This window comes from Sphaerodactylus townsendi, linkage group LG15 (genome assembly GCF_021028975.2).
Source record: "Sphaerodactylus townsendi isolate TG3544 linkage group LG15, MPM_Stown_v2.3, whole genome shotgun sequence".
NCBI classification, from domain to species: domain Eukaryota; kingdom Metazoa; phylum Chordata; class Lepidosauria; order Squamata; family Sphaerodactylidae; genus Sphaerodactylus; species Sphaerodactylus townsendi.
In genome coordinates, this window is record NC_059439.1 from 11,690,546 (window position 1) to 11,706,192 (window position 15,647).

Consider the following 15,647-nt stretch of genomic DNA (forward strand, 5'->3'; position numbering starts at 1 on the left):
TAAAAAACAACAACTCCCTTCCCACTAGTTCCCAACAACTTTGCAGTTACCTTAAACAAGGTGTTAAGAGCTTATAAAGAATTAAATCAAGGTCCCAGCCTGGTAGCCTTGCTTCCTCCAACTTCATGAGTTTTTGCAGCCTCCTGCTGTTTTGAGTCTCCACCCCTTTTGAGGTCAACCTATTCTGAACATAGGGGTTACAGAGGCAGAAGTGAAACAGCAATCAATCTGATCAGGTGTCCCCAGCCTTTTTGAGCTTGAAGGCACATTTGGAATTCTGATACAGAATGGTGGGCACAGCAACAAAGTAGCTGCCACGAAAAATACTTGCAGCAGAAGGCAGAGAGATGATTGCCACACCTTAACTTCATACATTGCAGATCTCTGTGCTTTGGGGGCAGTTGCTGCCAAAGCAACATTTTTTAAAAAAAAATCTGCACAAGTAATCAAATCTCCAAAAGCAAACCAGAAGTCGTGCTGGGGAAAAGTCCTATCTGGCCCTGTCCTTTGCCTAAAAAGCACTTGGTGGGCACTGTGGTCTGATGGGTACCATTTTGGGGAGCACTGAATCAAAACAGTGTGCAAGATTTCGAGGTCGAGGGATCCTGGAGCTTTTGATAGGGTGCAAAAGGAGAATTTCCTGCATTGTGCAGGGGGTTGGACTAGATGGCCTTGGTGGTCCCTTCTTTCTGCTTCTAGGGTTTCTTTAAAATGCTTCTTAATCAGACTTGGATGTTTTGTTTTTTTAAATACACCCTTAATCCATACAAGCTTTTATTGGAACAGGGTTAACTTTCTGCACAATAGCTAAACAAGCCTCCCCCACCCTGACACCGGTTATATAGCATGAAAGAGTCACTGCAAACTCGCTTTAAGAGATTTGACCCTTCCCCCGCCCACTCCAGAACTCTCTGCTGACGCTATTACGCCGAGGCCTGGAGAGGCGGGACTTTTAGCATTTTAGAGTCAGACAGGAAGAGGGGGAAGGCAAGAAAGGGGCAAGACTTTAGCGGAAGCGGAAGAAGCTGGACAGGAGCCGAGGGCGGAAGTGGCGCTGGCTGAGATTGGGAGCCTGGGGTTAGAAAGGGAACGGCCAGAAGCGGCGGTAGCCCCGCAGGCGGGAGCAGGTGAGTGGGGAGGCGGGGGTGGTCGCACCTCCGTCCACGCCGAAGAAAGGGGGCAACCGGGCCCTGCCCGGGAAACGGGGCTGCAGGGCTCTTGTCATTCCGTCTACCCTTGCAGATGGGGAAGGGGGCTGCATCTTCTCTGGCAACCGAAATGGATCCTCCGTGCTCGGACGCAGTCTACCTCTGGAAACGGGGCGGGGGCTGAGAGCGAGCCGCAGGGGGGGAGTGATTGTCTTCCTTCCTCGCTTGGCAGTCTCCAACCTTTGCCTGTCCAGTGTGAGAAAGAAGGTGTGGGACTAAGTAGGCCTTTGGAATGATCTCGCAGTGCTGTTTTTATGTTGTGGGTGTGCAGTGGTGGGAATTAATTATTAGGGTGCCGTGGTTAGTGTGCATAAATGGGGTGGGGCTTATGGCCCTTTAAAGATTAACAAGGTTTTGTTATGACATGAGCTTATGTGGGCTGGAGCCCACTTCTTAGATGCATTCACAGAGTTCTAACAGTCACTTTGTTGTGGAGGAAGCCGAGTATGCACTTGCCAGAGTCTCTTCTAGGCCAGTGATGGTGAACCAATGACATGTGTGCTAGAGGTGACACACCACAAAGTTTAGGGTGATATGCCCATGGTCACGAATATCTGATAACAGCCGTTCTCCCTGTCTGAGCCATCTTTGCAATTATTTGATGTTTCTTTATATAATATAAAGCACCACACATCATTGGACTGTATTTTTTAAAATAAATGAATATGTAAAGATTTGTTTCTCTTTTGTTCCAGGGTTGGGGTGGTGTCATGCCAGCAGAGACAAGTTAGACATTTTCTGAACTTTTGACATGATGAGCCCAAAAGATGTGCCATCACTGTATTAGTTCTTGACTTAGCATTGACATATGCGTTCATGGAGAAAAGCAGGCGTACACTTGACAACGTTTGCTGTAGGCCATGGAAGTTCATGCTGCCATCAGGTGTTATTCTCTTGGCTTGCAAAGAAGCCTCAGATATCCATGCCTGCAAAGTGAGAGTTTGTTTTGTGCGCCTGAAAAAGTGCACTTTGGTCTTCAAAAGCAAGTGTTGGACAGAATCTTATTAGTTTAGTCTGGTGGTGGATTTCTGCCTTCCGACATTTTGAAAGGCTGTCATGATGAAGAAGAAAGAGCAAACTTCATATCTTTTGATCTAAAAGGTAGAACTAGAAATAATGTGGCAGAAATGACCCAGAAGACGATCTTGGTTAAATACGGGGGGGGGGGGGGTCCTTTAATGGAAGGTTTTTTTTAACGGAGGTTGGATAGCCATCTGTTAGGAACGCAGTCGTGGCTGTCCACCTCCCTCTCTTTAAGGCAGGGTGGCCCTAGATGACCTCCAAGGGCCATTCCAACTGACAAGAATTTATTAGGTCTCACAAGACTCCCATTTGTTGGGTTGCTTGTTTATGCTGCAGCCAGCTAACAGGACTACCGTCTGGAACTGTTATACATGGTGCTGTAACAGAATATCCTAGTTCAAAAAAGAGTTCCCTGCCCTATGGAGCTTGCAACCTAAAAGTTCAACTGTAGCAACAATATCAGATGGAATTACCAAAATGAACATTCCTAAACAGATGTGGATGTTTTTGACTGGGCCGTTTTTACTGTGGGAGTGCAAGGAGGTGGAGGTTGTCTGTTGCATTCCTCACTGTGGATTCTGCTTCCACTCTGTCCTCCTTGTTCCTGTGTTCTGAAAAGCTGTGTTGAGCAGAAATTCAACAGATTCTGCTTTTGCTGGCATGACCTGTCTTCCAGGACAGTCTGTTGTATTTTAGGTACGGCTTGAAGATAGAGGTAGAGCTTGAAGATGTAAAAAAAGTGCAAGGCATTGAACTGATGCTGTTACTAAAGGGTTGATAGCTTCCATAAGAGCTCTTTCTGAAAGCCCATTCCTTGTGTTTCACAGAATGAGCAAAACAGGGAAGAGCATACAGTTTAGAGTAGCATTTCCCTAACCCTTTTAAAATTGATATTTATTTTAGCTATCTCTCCCCCAACTCATTGGTTTTCTTTTTCTCCTGTGTAAGTAAATAGTAACTCTTGTGGGAATATTTTTATCTATTTATTTAACTTCATTTGTATCCCACCCTTCTCCACAAAGGGGAGTGGGACCCAAGCGGCTTTCATCGTTCTCATCTCCCCTGTTTTATTCTCACGACAGCCCTGTGAGGTAATTTACATGAATGGTGTGTGTCTGGCTTAAGGTCACCCATTCAGTTTCCATGGCAGGCTAGAGAGATTTAAGCCTGGGTCTCCCAGATCCTATCCTGATGCTCTAAGCACACCACTCTAGTGTTGTGTTGTGCTTAGTGGAAGTTTTTTTTAATGCCAAAGTCAAAAGTTTTCCTTAAAAGTGGTCTGACAAGGATCCAGTGGCTGGGTCTATATGTGTACAGCATTGGGTGCTGCATCCTCATGGGATCACCGGACATACAGGCTAACCCTAATGCTGTTCCCAAGGCTAATGTCTGAGCCAAAAATAAATCTGAAACTGAAACAGTAATCAATTACAGCAGCCTTCTTGCAAACGTTCACCAATGGTTACAGCAGACGAGTCTGTTCTAAGGAAAAAAACACATTCACTCCTTCACCTAGATGTGTGTTACAAACAACTATTCAGACTTTACAACTATTCAGACTTTACACTCGAGAATTCTTCTCGAGTGGACTAAGGTCCAATATGTGCAGAGGAAACATAGCTATGTATTTAACTCAACCTGTCTATTTAGCCAGTGCCATTCTCTAAACATCTCTACCCAGGGACCAGAGCAATTTTCTGAAATGTCCTGTTGCTTGTCCTTGGTAGAGATGCTTGAAGAACGATACTGGCTAAATAGAGAAGCCAAGTTAAATACAGAGGTGTGTTTCCTCTGCACATATTGTGCTTTAGTACACTTGCAAGAGTTTTGTGTAGTTGTAAGATCTGTATTGTTTTCTTTGTACTCTGTGTCTGGGCGGAGGACAGAACTTGTTTTTTCTCTGGCCAGATTGCTGCACGGGAACCATTGGTGAATGTTTGCGAGACGGCTGCTGTTGTTGGTTTCAGTTTCAGATTTGTTGTAAGTTTAGACATTAGCCTTTAGAATATCATCTATAAACAAACACACCCCTGCAAATAATTAACACTACCACTACAATGACACAGGGTTAATGTATAAGGTAACAGGGGTTTGCTAAATCCTCATATAACACTTATCCTGAGCAGACACTAAAACACGGGCCAGCTTTAAACTCACCCAGCCCTGATTTTTTTCAGTGGTTGAACTCACAAAGGCAGCCACTCTGTAATTTTCCCAGACAGGACAGATATTTAAAGATTCTTTATTGGAAGCTAATGATTAATGCAAACTTATTTCAGATTTGTATGAAAGAAAGTGATATGTTTAAAGATTAGCTGTGTGTAATAATACCAATATCTTGCTAAATACAAGGCAGTAATCTCTGTAAGGTTGGCCAGGATTATTACCAAAGCAGTCTGCCCAAACTGGTTTTTGTGAGTTTTCCGGGCTGTGTGGCTGTGGTCTGGTAGATCTTGTTCCTAACATTTTGCCTGCATCTGTGGCTGGCATCTTCAGAGGTGTATCACAGAGGGAAGTCTGCCCAAAGTCTGTGGTGAAGGTAAGATACAGGCAGGGGATTCTTCGGTCCAAAGCTCTCAGCCTATCTTCAGCCATGCTGCTGCACATGGTTGGGTTGGCCTTGCTGAAATTGTCTTTGTTCTGTGTATTGTCGAAGGCTTTCATGGCCAGAATCACTAGGGTGTTGTGGGTTTTCTGGGTTGTATGGCCGTGTTCCAGTAGCATTTTCTATGCTACTGGAACAAAGCCATACAACCCAGAAAATCCACAACACCCTAGTTGTCTTTGTCCCATTAAGTAAAATTCTAATAAAACAGGAAAACATTCTTTTACTGCCTTCATTTGCAAGTGTTTCTCACAGAAAATGCTACTGGAACACGGCCATACAACCCAGAAAACCCACAACACCCTAGTTGTCTTTGTTCCATTAAGTAAAATTCTAATAAAACAGGAAAACAACATTCTTTCACTGCCTTAACTCGCAAGTGTTTCTGACAGGTTTTTTATTTGCTCTTGCAATAATCCAGTGAGGTATGCCAGTGTTCCATTTAAACATCAGGAGTATATTCCCTAGGGTGGCTCATAAAGTCTGCAGCAGAGCCGCTGCCTCAAGCCACATCCTCCCCTCAAAACGGACTCCTCTCTTGCTGAAATGTCTTCCCTTTTCTCTTTCAGTTTGAGGCCTGTTTTCCCTCCCTCCCTCGGCTCCTGTCCCTACCCCTGCTGTTGACACACTCGCCCTTGTGACAAGCCATGGCGGGCCGTGGCGGAACTGCGCGGCCAAATGGGCCGGCGACCGGAAACAAGATCTGTCAGTTCAAGTTGGTTCTACTGGGAGAATCAGCCGTTGGGAAGTCCAGCCTTGTCTTGCGGTTTGTGAAAGGACAGTTCCATGAGTACCAGGAGAGCACCATTGGAGGTGAGACTGTGGCTCAGTGGCTGAGCATCCACTCTGCATGCAGAAGGTTCCAGGTACAACCCCTAGCTGTTGCAAAGGTTCAGGTGGTCGGTGGTGATAAAGACCTTTACCTGAGACCCTGATGGGTTGCTGCCAGTCAAGGTAGACAGCACCGACCTACATAGGTCAAGGGTCTTGCCCTGCAAATAGCAGCTTCATGTATTTATTGTCATTGAGAGCCAGCGTGGTGTAGTGGTTACGAGCAGGTGCACTCATTTCTGGAGAACCTGGTTTGATTCCCCGCTCTGCCACTTGAGCTGTGGAGGATTACTATTATTGTTGTTGTTATTATTATTGTTATTATTGTATTTGAATTTCATCCCCGAAGGGCTCTAGGCGGTTTTCAACAACAACATCCATAATCAATAATTAAAACAACAATTAAAAACCCTTAAAATTCAATAAGCAGTGTACCAATCTCTAAACAGACAGCTTAAAAATCCCATATTGGTGGCGCCCGTTCCTAAGGTCAGGAGGGGGCGGCAGTTCCAAAAGATGAAAAAGGCATGGCCAAGGATGGCGAAATATGGCAGGGGCCTCACAAGGGGGCAGCCAATCCACGGCCAGCCTCTCCAAAGGCCCAGTGGAATAACTCAGTTTTACAGGCCCTGTGGAACTCACCAAGGGAGAGTGTTCCACCAGGCAGGGGCCAGCTGGATCGTTGAGGGGCCAGGGACTTCTAGTAACTCTGCTGCCGCAGAATGCAGCAGCCTGTTTGGGACACATGGGGTAAGACGGTCCCACAGGTATGAGGGCCCCAATCCACGAAGGGCCTTAAAGGTTAATACCAGCACCTTGAAGACAACCCAGAATTCCATCGGGAGCCAATGCAGATCGCACAATATGGGGGTAATATGATGTTGAAAGGTAACCCCATAAGCAACCGGGCCACTGCATTCTGGACCAGTTTCAACTTCCGGATCAACTTCAAGGGAAGGCCCGTGTAGAGCGAGTTACAGTAGTCCAGTCTCAAGGTGACTGTTGCATGGATCACAGTGGCCAGGTAGGCCACTGCAAGAGGTAGGGGGCCAGCCGCCGAGCCTGACCCAGGTATTCCTTGATGGTCTCCCATCCAAGTACTAACAAGGGATGGCCCTGCTTAGCTTCTGAGATGTGATGAGATAAGGCTAGCCTCAGCTATCCAGGTCAGGCATTGTTTTGCTTAGACCCACAGAAATAATCAGTTGAGCAATTCCTCTCTGCCTTCTGTCTTAGCCCATGAGGTGCTGAGGTGCTCTTAGGCCGTAGCACCTCTTGCTTCATCTCTTGCTGTATTTGTGCACCAATTGCTTGGAGTCAGCAAAGTGAGAATTACTGTCTCTGAGTTGCTGGCTTTGAGAATGATTGGCTTTGAGTTGCTGGCAATCCAGTGTGTCTTTGCATAAAACTACAGTCAAGATTGCCAAAGCCTGCTGAGGAGCTGGCTTCTGCCTTGCTATGTGAGACATCCATGTGGCTGGGTTGTGAGCTTCTATAGCCCTGACTGTCAAACACAGAACATTTCAAGTGGGCCCTACATGCAGTACTACCAAAAAAAAAGGATAATGGAATCTGGGTAAGCGCTGCCACTGAACAGTGCATGAGATCGTACTGTGGAGTTTGACAAGTGGTGGAGTCATGCTGCTCTAGCAGAAGACTCAATTTTCAATGAAACAGAAGGTTTGGATGCACCACTGCCTGTAATCCTTCCTTGTGGCTCAATATTGGGAACACTGGAGAACAACCTTCAACATAGACATGCAAAACAAAGCATCTAGCTGAAGTTGCCATGCATCTGGTTAATCTTGGCTGTGGAACACCATTCCAGAGAGACAAGCTGCATAATTCTCAAGAAAACACTGACTCAGCGCAACTCCCAAGTATTTCCTTTATATGCCCGAAGTCCCAGGTTCAATTCTCGGCATCTCTAGCTAGAAGGGTTGTGGTTGTTGTTTAAATGTAATAAACCACCCATCCCTGGAGGGCTCTGGGCGGTGTACAACAAATCAGTGCATAAAATTACAATAAATAACGAATAAAACAAAATATACCCGTGATATTAAAACCCTCAAAACACAGCAGCATTAACATAACCTCCATTAGTCAACTTCGATATGTTGACAGCGCCCAATCCCAAGGCTGGGATGGGGCTGGCAGCGCCAGATAGGATATTACATCAGCAGTGCCAGAGGTGGCATAACAAGTAGTGCGGGGGCATCAGAGGGGGCAGGCAATCCGCAGCCGGCCTCCCCAAAGGCCCAGTAAAACAATTCGGTTTTGCAGGCCCTGTGGAACTCACCAAGGTCCCACAGGGCCCGAACAGTTGATGGAAGAGTGTTCCCTTTATGGCCCTGGCCCGAGTAGAGGCCAGCCGCATCATGGAGGGGCGGGGGACTGTCAGTAAATTAGCCTCTGCAGATCGCAGAGGCCTACCTGGGACATATGGGGTGAGACGGTCACGAAGGTATGAGGGCCCCTGGCTGCAAAGGGCCTTAAAGGTTAACACCAACACCTTGAACATGATCTGGAATTCCACTGGGAGCCAGTGTAGGCGGCGTAACATGGGGGTGATATGAGCTAGAAGGGTTAGCTAGCAGGACATGTGAAAGGCATGAGACCTTGGAGAGCAGCTGTCCGTAAGAGTAGGCATTATCAACTTTTGGATTTAAAAAAAAATAGTTTATTGAAAGAAAAACAAAAAGAAATAATGCTTACATTAGTACAATTTGAAGAAATAATAGAAGAAACTTCTCCATTGTTACATTCTCTTATAGTTACCAATTCAAATTGAAGCAGATGCCTGTTCAGCCCAAAGAGAAAATTTTAAAAGGTTACACTTGTTGTACTTTAACGAAAGGTTGTTGAATTCCCACATTAATTATTTATAATTTATCTAGATATATCTATTAAAAAAGCAAAATCAATTTGTTAATTCATTATTTCAATATTTCTTACAATGTTACTAATATTGTCTTGTTAACAAAATCATTCTTATACAGATACTGTAATAGTGGTTCCCAAACATGTGGTATTATCAACTTTAACAAGCTCAGAGCTTAGACTCTACAAGGCAGCTTCCCATGTTCGATGTTGGGGCTCGGTTGTGAGAATTAAACACCTAGCATCTCTGAACATGTAGAGTGATACGATGTTGGAAGGCATGTAGATTTGCACGGTTTATGATGCCTTACACTAACGTTTCCCTTCTCCTTCCCCTTTCAGCTGCTTTTCTCACACAGACCATTTGCCTAGACGACACAACAGTCAAGTTTGAGATCTGGGATACAGCTGGGCAAGAGCGCTACCACAGTCTGGCGCCCATGTATTACCGAGGGGCACAAGCAGCCATTGTTGTCTACGACATCACAAACATGGTGAGGGTGTGACTTGAGAGACGTCTGGGGGGCTTGGTTGAGCATCTGCTTTTTCAAATTGCCTTGAATGCACAATGTCCCAGGGTCAGAGAGTGCGACTGCAATGTTGTGTCATCTTGCATCATTTAATGTGTCATGTTAACATTTGCGCTGTGTTTCAGTTCTGGTTTTTAGACTTCTGATTGGATCTACAACCCAAATCCTAGTTCATAGTTTATTGAAGGCCCTGTCTTGTTGATTGCATTGACTCTCTCTGTGTAATCCGCTTTGCGTCCCAGTGAGAAAGGCAAGCTACAAATAATATAAACAAATAAATGGACAACTTGTTCAGCTTTGCTTCTGTTATGGAAGTCTTATACCACTGATGCATTTGTGGGGAGGGATGTCTGGTTGAGTGACGGGTCTGCTTGGGATGTGCTCTTGCAGTTTGTGTCTGTGTTTGTTTGGCTCTGGGCGGTGTACAGATCAACTGACAAAACAATCAACAAACCACAGTAAAATAAAAAATAATAAATTACACTTCAGTTAAAATCATTCAAACATCCAATTCCGTTAAAACATCCAATAACTCCAAAGCATTGCCATTCCAGGATGGTCCCTGAGGTATGTAGGCCCCAGGCCATGAAGGGCCTTAAAGGTTATAACCAACACCTTAAAGATGATCCGGAATTCCAGCGGGAGCCAATGTAGCCAGCGCAGCACAGGCGAGATGTGGTCCCATGATGAACTGCCTGTGAGAAGCCGGACCACTGCATTTTGGACCAGCTTCAATTTCCAGATCACCCGCAAGGGAAGGCCCGCATAGAGCGAGTTGCAATAGTCTAACCTGGAGGTGACCATCGCATGGATCACTGTGGCCAGGTCAGACTGGGAGAGGTAGGGGGCCAGCCGGCGTACCTGATGCAGATGGTAAAACGCTACTTGAGCTGTGCAGGCCACCTGAGTCTCCATAGAGAGGACAGGGTCCAGGCAGACCCCCAGGCTCTGAAAGGAGGGGGCTACCAATAGAGGGGGGCCCTGTAGCAGCGGAGGCTGAAACCCCATCCCCACCCGGCCCACCCACAGGACCTCCGTCTTCGATGGATTTTTTAATCTGCTTTGCTTCAACCAACCAGCAACCGCCTCCAAACAATGCTGGGGAGCTGCAGGGGCTGAAGTCGGCCTCCCCTCCATCAACAGAATGAGCTGGGTGTCATCAGCATACTGGTGACACGTCAGCCCAAAGCTTCGCACCAGCTGAATAAGGGGTCACATATAGATGTTAAATAACAAAGGGGATAATAGGGCCCCCTGTGGCACCCCACATTGAAGTGTTCATGTGTAGGAGGAGTAATATAATGAAATACTGTTAATACAAAATATTGACCTTATGCAGAAAACTAGCCAGGTGGAGATTGAAGTTCAACCTAGCTTTCTATATGCGTGGCCCTTTTAAAAAAAAATGGAGGAAGAATTGATCATCTGAGCTCTTCCCATTGCAACTTGAAATTATGGAGCGTGGATAGGAGGGTCTGCAGTGAGAAATAAGCCTTGCTTCAGGTTGTTCTCTTTGTGCCCAGAGGTTGCTGTGGAAACAGTATAAATATTTTAGAATTGGAGTGGGGAGGTCCCACAGCTAACATGCATTGTACTAGTGTTGTAATGGGGAGGTGGTGGAAATAAAGACACTCACGTGATTTATGAAAATGCAAGATGAGCCCTGTTGGATCAGGGCAGTGGTCCATTTATTCCAGCATCCTGCTTCATGCAGCAGCCAACCAAACAGGGACCTGATGTTGTCTCCTACCACTGGGATTCAGAGATTTGCTGCCTCTGGATATAGGCTTCTCCTGTGACTGGGAGCCAAGCTGGTGGCTGTTGCCTGTCCTTCTCTCCCCTTCAATGTTCCTCCTTCTATTTCTATAGGACACCTTTGTGCGAGCCAAGAACTGGGTGAAGGAATTGCAGCGGCAAGCCAGCTCCAACATAGTCATCGCCCTGGCAGGGAACAAGGCAGATTTGGCCAGCAAGCGAGCTGTTGAATTCCAGGTAAGTGAGGCGGGTAATGGGTGTTCTTACTGAAAGGCAAACCTGCCTGCTATATTTTCAGGTACATGCCCTGCACATGTTTGCATGGATTATATTAATCTGAAAGGCAATTAGAGCCTCCCCACCCTGAAGCCAGTTAAACGTCTTTCAGATTTTCTCTTTTATAAAAGTAGCTGCACTGGATTAGATAAATTGTCTATATAATCTAGTTTTGCCCACCCAGGCGCTGCTTGTAGGATGCGGAGGCCAAAGTTGCCTCCTCATCCCAACACCAGCATTTGGAGAGCTGCTGCCTCAGAACAGAAGATTCTGTTTAGTGATGGTGCCTTTTAAGCCATTAATGCACCTCCATGAATCTGTCAAATCCCCCTTTAAAACCAACTGAATTAGTCACTCTCACCACATCCTTCTGCAAGTTCATTTCTCTTTTGAAGTATTTTCTGTAGTCGATCGTGAATCCATCGACTTCGGGGGATGCCCATGATCTAGTGCAGGAGTCTGCAACCTGCGGCTCTCCAGATGTTCATGAACTACAATTCCCATCAGCCCCTGTCAGCATGGCCAATTGGCCACGCTGGCAGGGGCTGATGGGAATTGTAGTTCATGAACATCTGGAGAGCCGCAGGTTGCAGACCCCTGATCTAGTGTTAAGGGCATTGGATGCAAAAGTTTTTTATCTGCTTTTTAAATCCTAATTTATTGTGGATCTTGTTCCTAACGTTTCACCTGCATCTGTAGCTGGCATCTTCAGAGGTGTATCACAGAGGGAAGTCTGTATCTTCCCTCTGTGATACACCTCTGAAGATGTCAGCCACAGATGCAGGCGAAATGTTAGGAACAAGATCCACCAGACCACAGCCCAGAAAACCCACCAGAACCAGCGGAATCTGGCCATGAATGCCTTCCACAGTACATTGAATTCCAGATCGTCTTCAAGGTTGCGGTGCTAACTTTTAAGGCCTTGAGTGGTCTGGAACAGTTGTACCTTTGGGACTGCATCTCCCCATACTGCCCACGGAGGACTCTCTGGTCCTCTGATAGTGATCCGCTGGTGATCCCTGGCCCTAAGGACATACAGCTAGCTTCCACCAGGGCCTTCACAACCCTGGCTCGTACATGGTGAAACTCACTTTTGCCAGTGTTAGGGCTCTGCAGGATATTCAACAATTCTGAAGAGCCTGTAAGACCGAAATGTTCTGTCGGGCTTACAACAGAAGCTGACTGGAGTCATGAAATATATTGTCCCTGAAACCTACACTCTCCTTCCTGTTCTCCTATATGAGATCTTATGTTGGGCAAAATTGGATTTTATGGGGCCAAATAAGTGATTTTGATTGCCTCGGGGATTTTATGGAATGCTTTAATTACTATGTAAACTGTGGTTTTATGATGATTGAATCTATGTTTATTTAACTAAGTATGTTAGCTGCCCTGAGCCTGGCTTAGGCTGGGAAGGGCGAGGTGTCAAAATGGAAAAAAAACAGCTGCAAACACAATGAAGGTCACCGAGTTAAGAAACGCTATAGACAAAGATAAACACTCCTGTGATGTAGCTTTAAAGGGTGATGTAGCATATCCAGTCACAAACACCTCATATTATATTCCATATCAAATTATTTTATCAATAAATATTATATGCCCTGAAATAGGCATGATGTAATCCGGAAAACCTGTCTGCTTTCTATTTTCTATTGCTGCCAGCAGCCAGAATGTATGTTCATTTAGTGTGAGTGTGAATTCATTTGCCTTTACTTTGCTGTTACCTTGTAAGATGTATTCCTTGTGAATGTAAATCCAATCTGTGTTTCACATTATGGTATTGTTGTCCTGTTCTATGTAAAAATATTTCTCTGGGGTTATGCATATAATATTTATTTATGAAAGAATTTGTTAGGGAATATACTATGAGCTGTTGGCGATTGGGTACGCAACCTTTTTTAGCTGCATCATAGGATCATTTGGGAAAAACAGGCATTTCAGCAACAGAGTTTTGGGTTTAAATTCTCTGACCAACATTTCTTTGCAGACTACACAGCCTCTGCCAGAGAGGATATGCTTCCTCTTCTCGCTGTGTTTCTGTTTGCACACAGGGTGAATTGAAGGCCATTGGTCATCTGCCAACAGATGGGGAAGGGAGCTTTGCGTTTGAGGCTGCTGAGCCCGCATAGAACCTGTCCATAGGATTTCAACCCTAGCATTCATAGAAAGCATCCCTTGAACTGCACACAACTTGCGTGCTGAGATCTAACTTGCTAACATGTCCCTTGTAGGAAGCTGCAACATATGCAGAAGACAACAGCTTGCTGTTCATGGAGACGTCCGCAAAGACTGCGATGAATGTGAATGAAACCTTCATGGCAATAGGTTAGTAGAAGGCTGGAGAAGCAGCATTGTGAATGTTCTCTACTGTGCATTATATTGTGGGGGAAGCAGCCTGTCCTGCTTTGTAAAGGCTACGCCTTTTGAGTGGGAGGGGAGGGCCTTCGTGTGGCTAACAAACATGATGTGATGTCACAGAATGTTACCAAATGCTCTCACTGCTCTGGAGGAATTGGTCAGCTACAGAATGCTGATGGAGGAAATGGAAGGGAAAAGCCACAGGTCTGACATATGGGCAGTAGCACTAAGTTAGAGGGGATGGGACAGGACAGGATGCCGAGTGAAAAGAGATCCTAGCTAGACTATGGGACCTGTCAGAATGGTTGCCAAAAAATACCTGAGAGAGGTAAAGAGAAGGCGTGACAGGCATGGTAGCTTGGGTGTTCTGGACTGTAGAGGAGGAACAACAAAGAGTATGACTTGGAGCAGGCAGTCCAAATTTCATACACTGATCTGGGATAACCACTGGGTGTTGGAGTCAAGTCTCTAAATTCTGGTGCATTCAGCTTTTAAAAAAAAAGTCATGTGCCTCACCCTGGCTCCAAAGAGGGACGCTCCCTATCTTCTTCTATGGAGTGTGCTTTCCTAGCCATTTCATCAAGATTTGCCCCCACTTTCCTCAGCCAAGAAGCTCCCCAAAAATGAACCACAGACTGCAACCGGGACAGCGGGCAGGAATCGGGGTGTCAACCTCCAGGATCCCGAACAACCCACCAGGGGTCTGTGTTGTAGCAACTGAGGGATCTCTGCTGCCTCTTCTTGGATTGCCCCGACTGGAATGCGCCTGAACCAGATCGCGCTTACAGAAGAACAGCTGCCAGGATCCTTCTTTTTCCCTTCCCCCCCTACCCCGCCCTTCTTTTCTGCTGCTGTGATATTTTCTCCTTTATTCTTCTCTGTCCATCAAATGGAGGAAGCATAGAAAACCCACTTAATCAACTTCTGTACAAATAAAAAAATTTTAAACTCTTTACTGTTCAACCCAATGTGGGATTACTCCCGTCTCAGCCCACTGATTCACTGGGGCTTAGACTGGAGTAATCCTGCATAGAACAACTCCATTTTTAAAGACAAATGAGGATTTGCTCCTTATGGGTAGGTATTTCCAGAGTGTTGCTATTTCCAGAGCGTTGGTCCCTTTTTTTTTCTCTGCCTTCTTAGTTTTCCGGACCTAGGTTTTAGTCTTGATCTCTGCTCACAGCTGCTTGGAAGTGGGAAATGGCAGTCTTTCACTTGGACACAAGGTAGCTCTTGGGGCATGTCTGCATGCCGGGTTCTAAGCCAGGCTTGCCGTAAAGGGCCTCAGATGGGGGGCTGGTTTAAATACAGTGCAGACATGTCCTTGGAAAAAGCAGGGCGTGGAGCTGGCAGATAACCACTAAGTGAAATGTGTGAAGTTTAATGGTGAGAGTGAGAAACACAGACACCTCTGGCCTTTAAGACTCATTTTGACCAAATCACAATTATGAGTATGGGAGCAGGGAGGGAGCTGATTTCTTCTGTATTTTGTATTCAGTTTTTCAACGTGTAACCAATCAGTATCTCTCTTTAATTACCTATACTGACTAGCCTTGCATCTGCCTCAGTTTGCATCGGGCTTTGGGGACACCAATTTTGCATTAATTTTCCCTTTCCATTTTGGATGTAATGCACTAATCCCCCCTGTTGGGGGAAAAAAATTGTATAAAATCACTTTCAAAAAATCAACAATGTGATGCCATTGTTAATAATCCTATAATGTGTGACGGTGTTCAAATGCTATCGAGGGAAAGAATAAATTGTTCTTGTATACATGAGGTTGGGGGAGGTGTTCACATATTCCCATAGAAGATTGGTAATTTCACTAAGTAGAGTTGCAGAAGGGAAGCCACAGAAGCTGATATAGGGCCCGAGGCAATTTTGTCTTATCCATATTGGTATTTAAGAGAAAAGGAGTCTACTTAAGTCTTTTCAATGCAAAGCTCCAGTTGTGTATGATTAATAAAATAATTTTTTTATAAATCAGATGATGACCAAAACAGTCTTTCTTGTTTTTGTTCACTCTGGTCTCTCAAATGACTGCTGTCGATAGGCATCATTTAAATTTCAAAGGGGAAAGAAATTTAATGTATGGCACTTCTGTGCTGTTATTAACACGGTACACAATATAAAAACCCAGTTCTCAATATCTAAAACATTTCTACCAAATTACTACCAGTA

General features: G+C 45.3%; 1 protein-coding gene across 1 annotated transcript; it reads left to right on the forward strand.

Moving 5' to 3' along the window:
* The first annotated feature begins 982 nt into the window (after positions 1-982).
* Positions 983-15,452, forward strand: RAB5C (RAB5C, member RAS oncogene family). Its single transcript, XM_048517909.1, has 6 exons — positions 983-1,127; positions 5,406-5,649; positions 8,890-9,041; positions 10,947-11,069; positions 13,340-13,433; positions 14,072-15,452. Exons 2-6 carry the CDS (start codon positions 5,484-5,486, stop codon positions 14,185-14,187), a joined length of 651 nt encoding a protein of 216 aa, XP_048373866.1. The 5' UTR covers positions 983-1,127; positions 5,406-5,483; the 3' UTR covers positions 14,188-15,452.
* Positions 15,453-15,647: the final 195 nt, after the last annotated feature.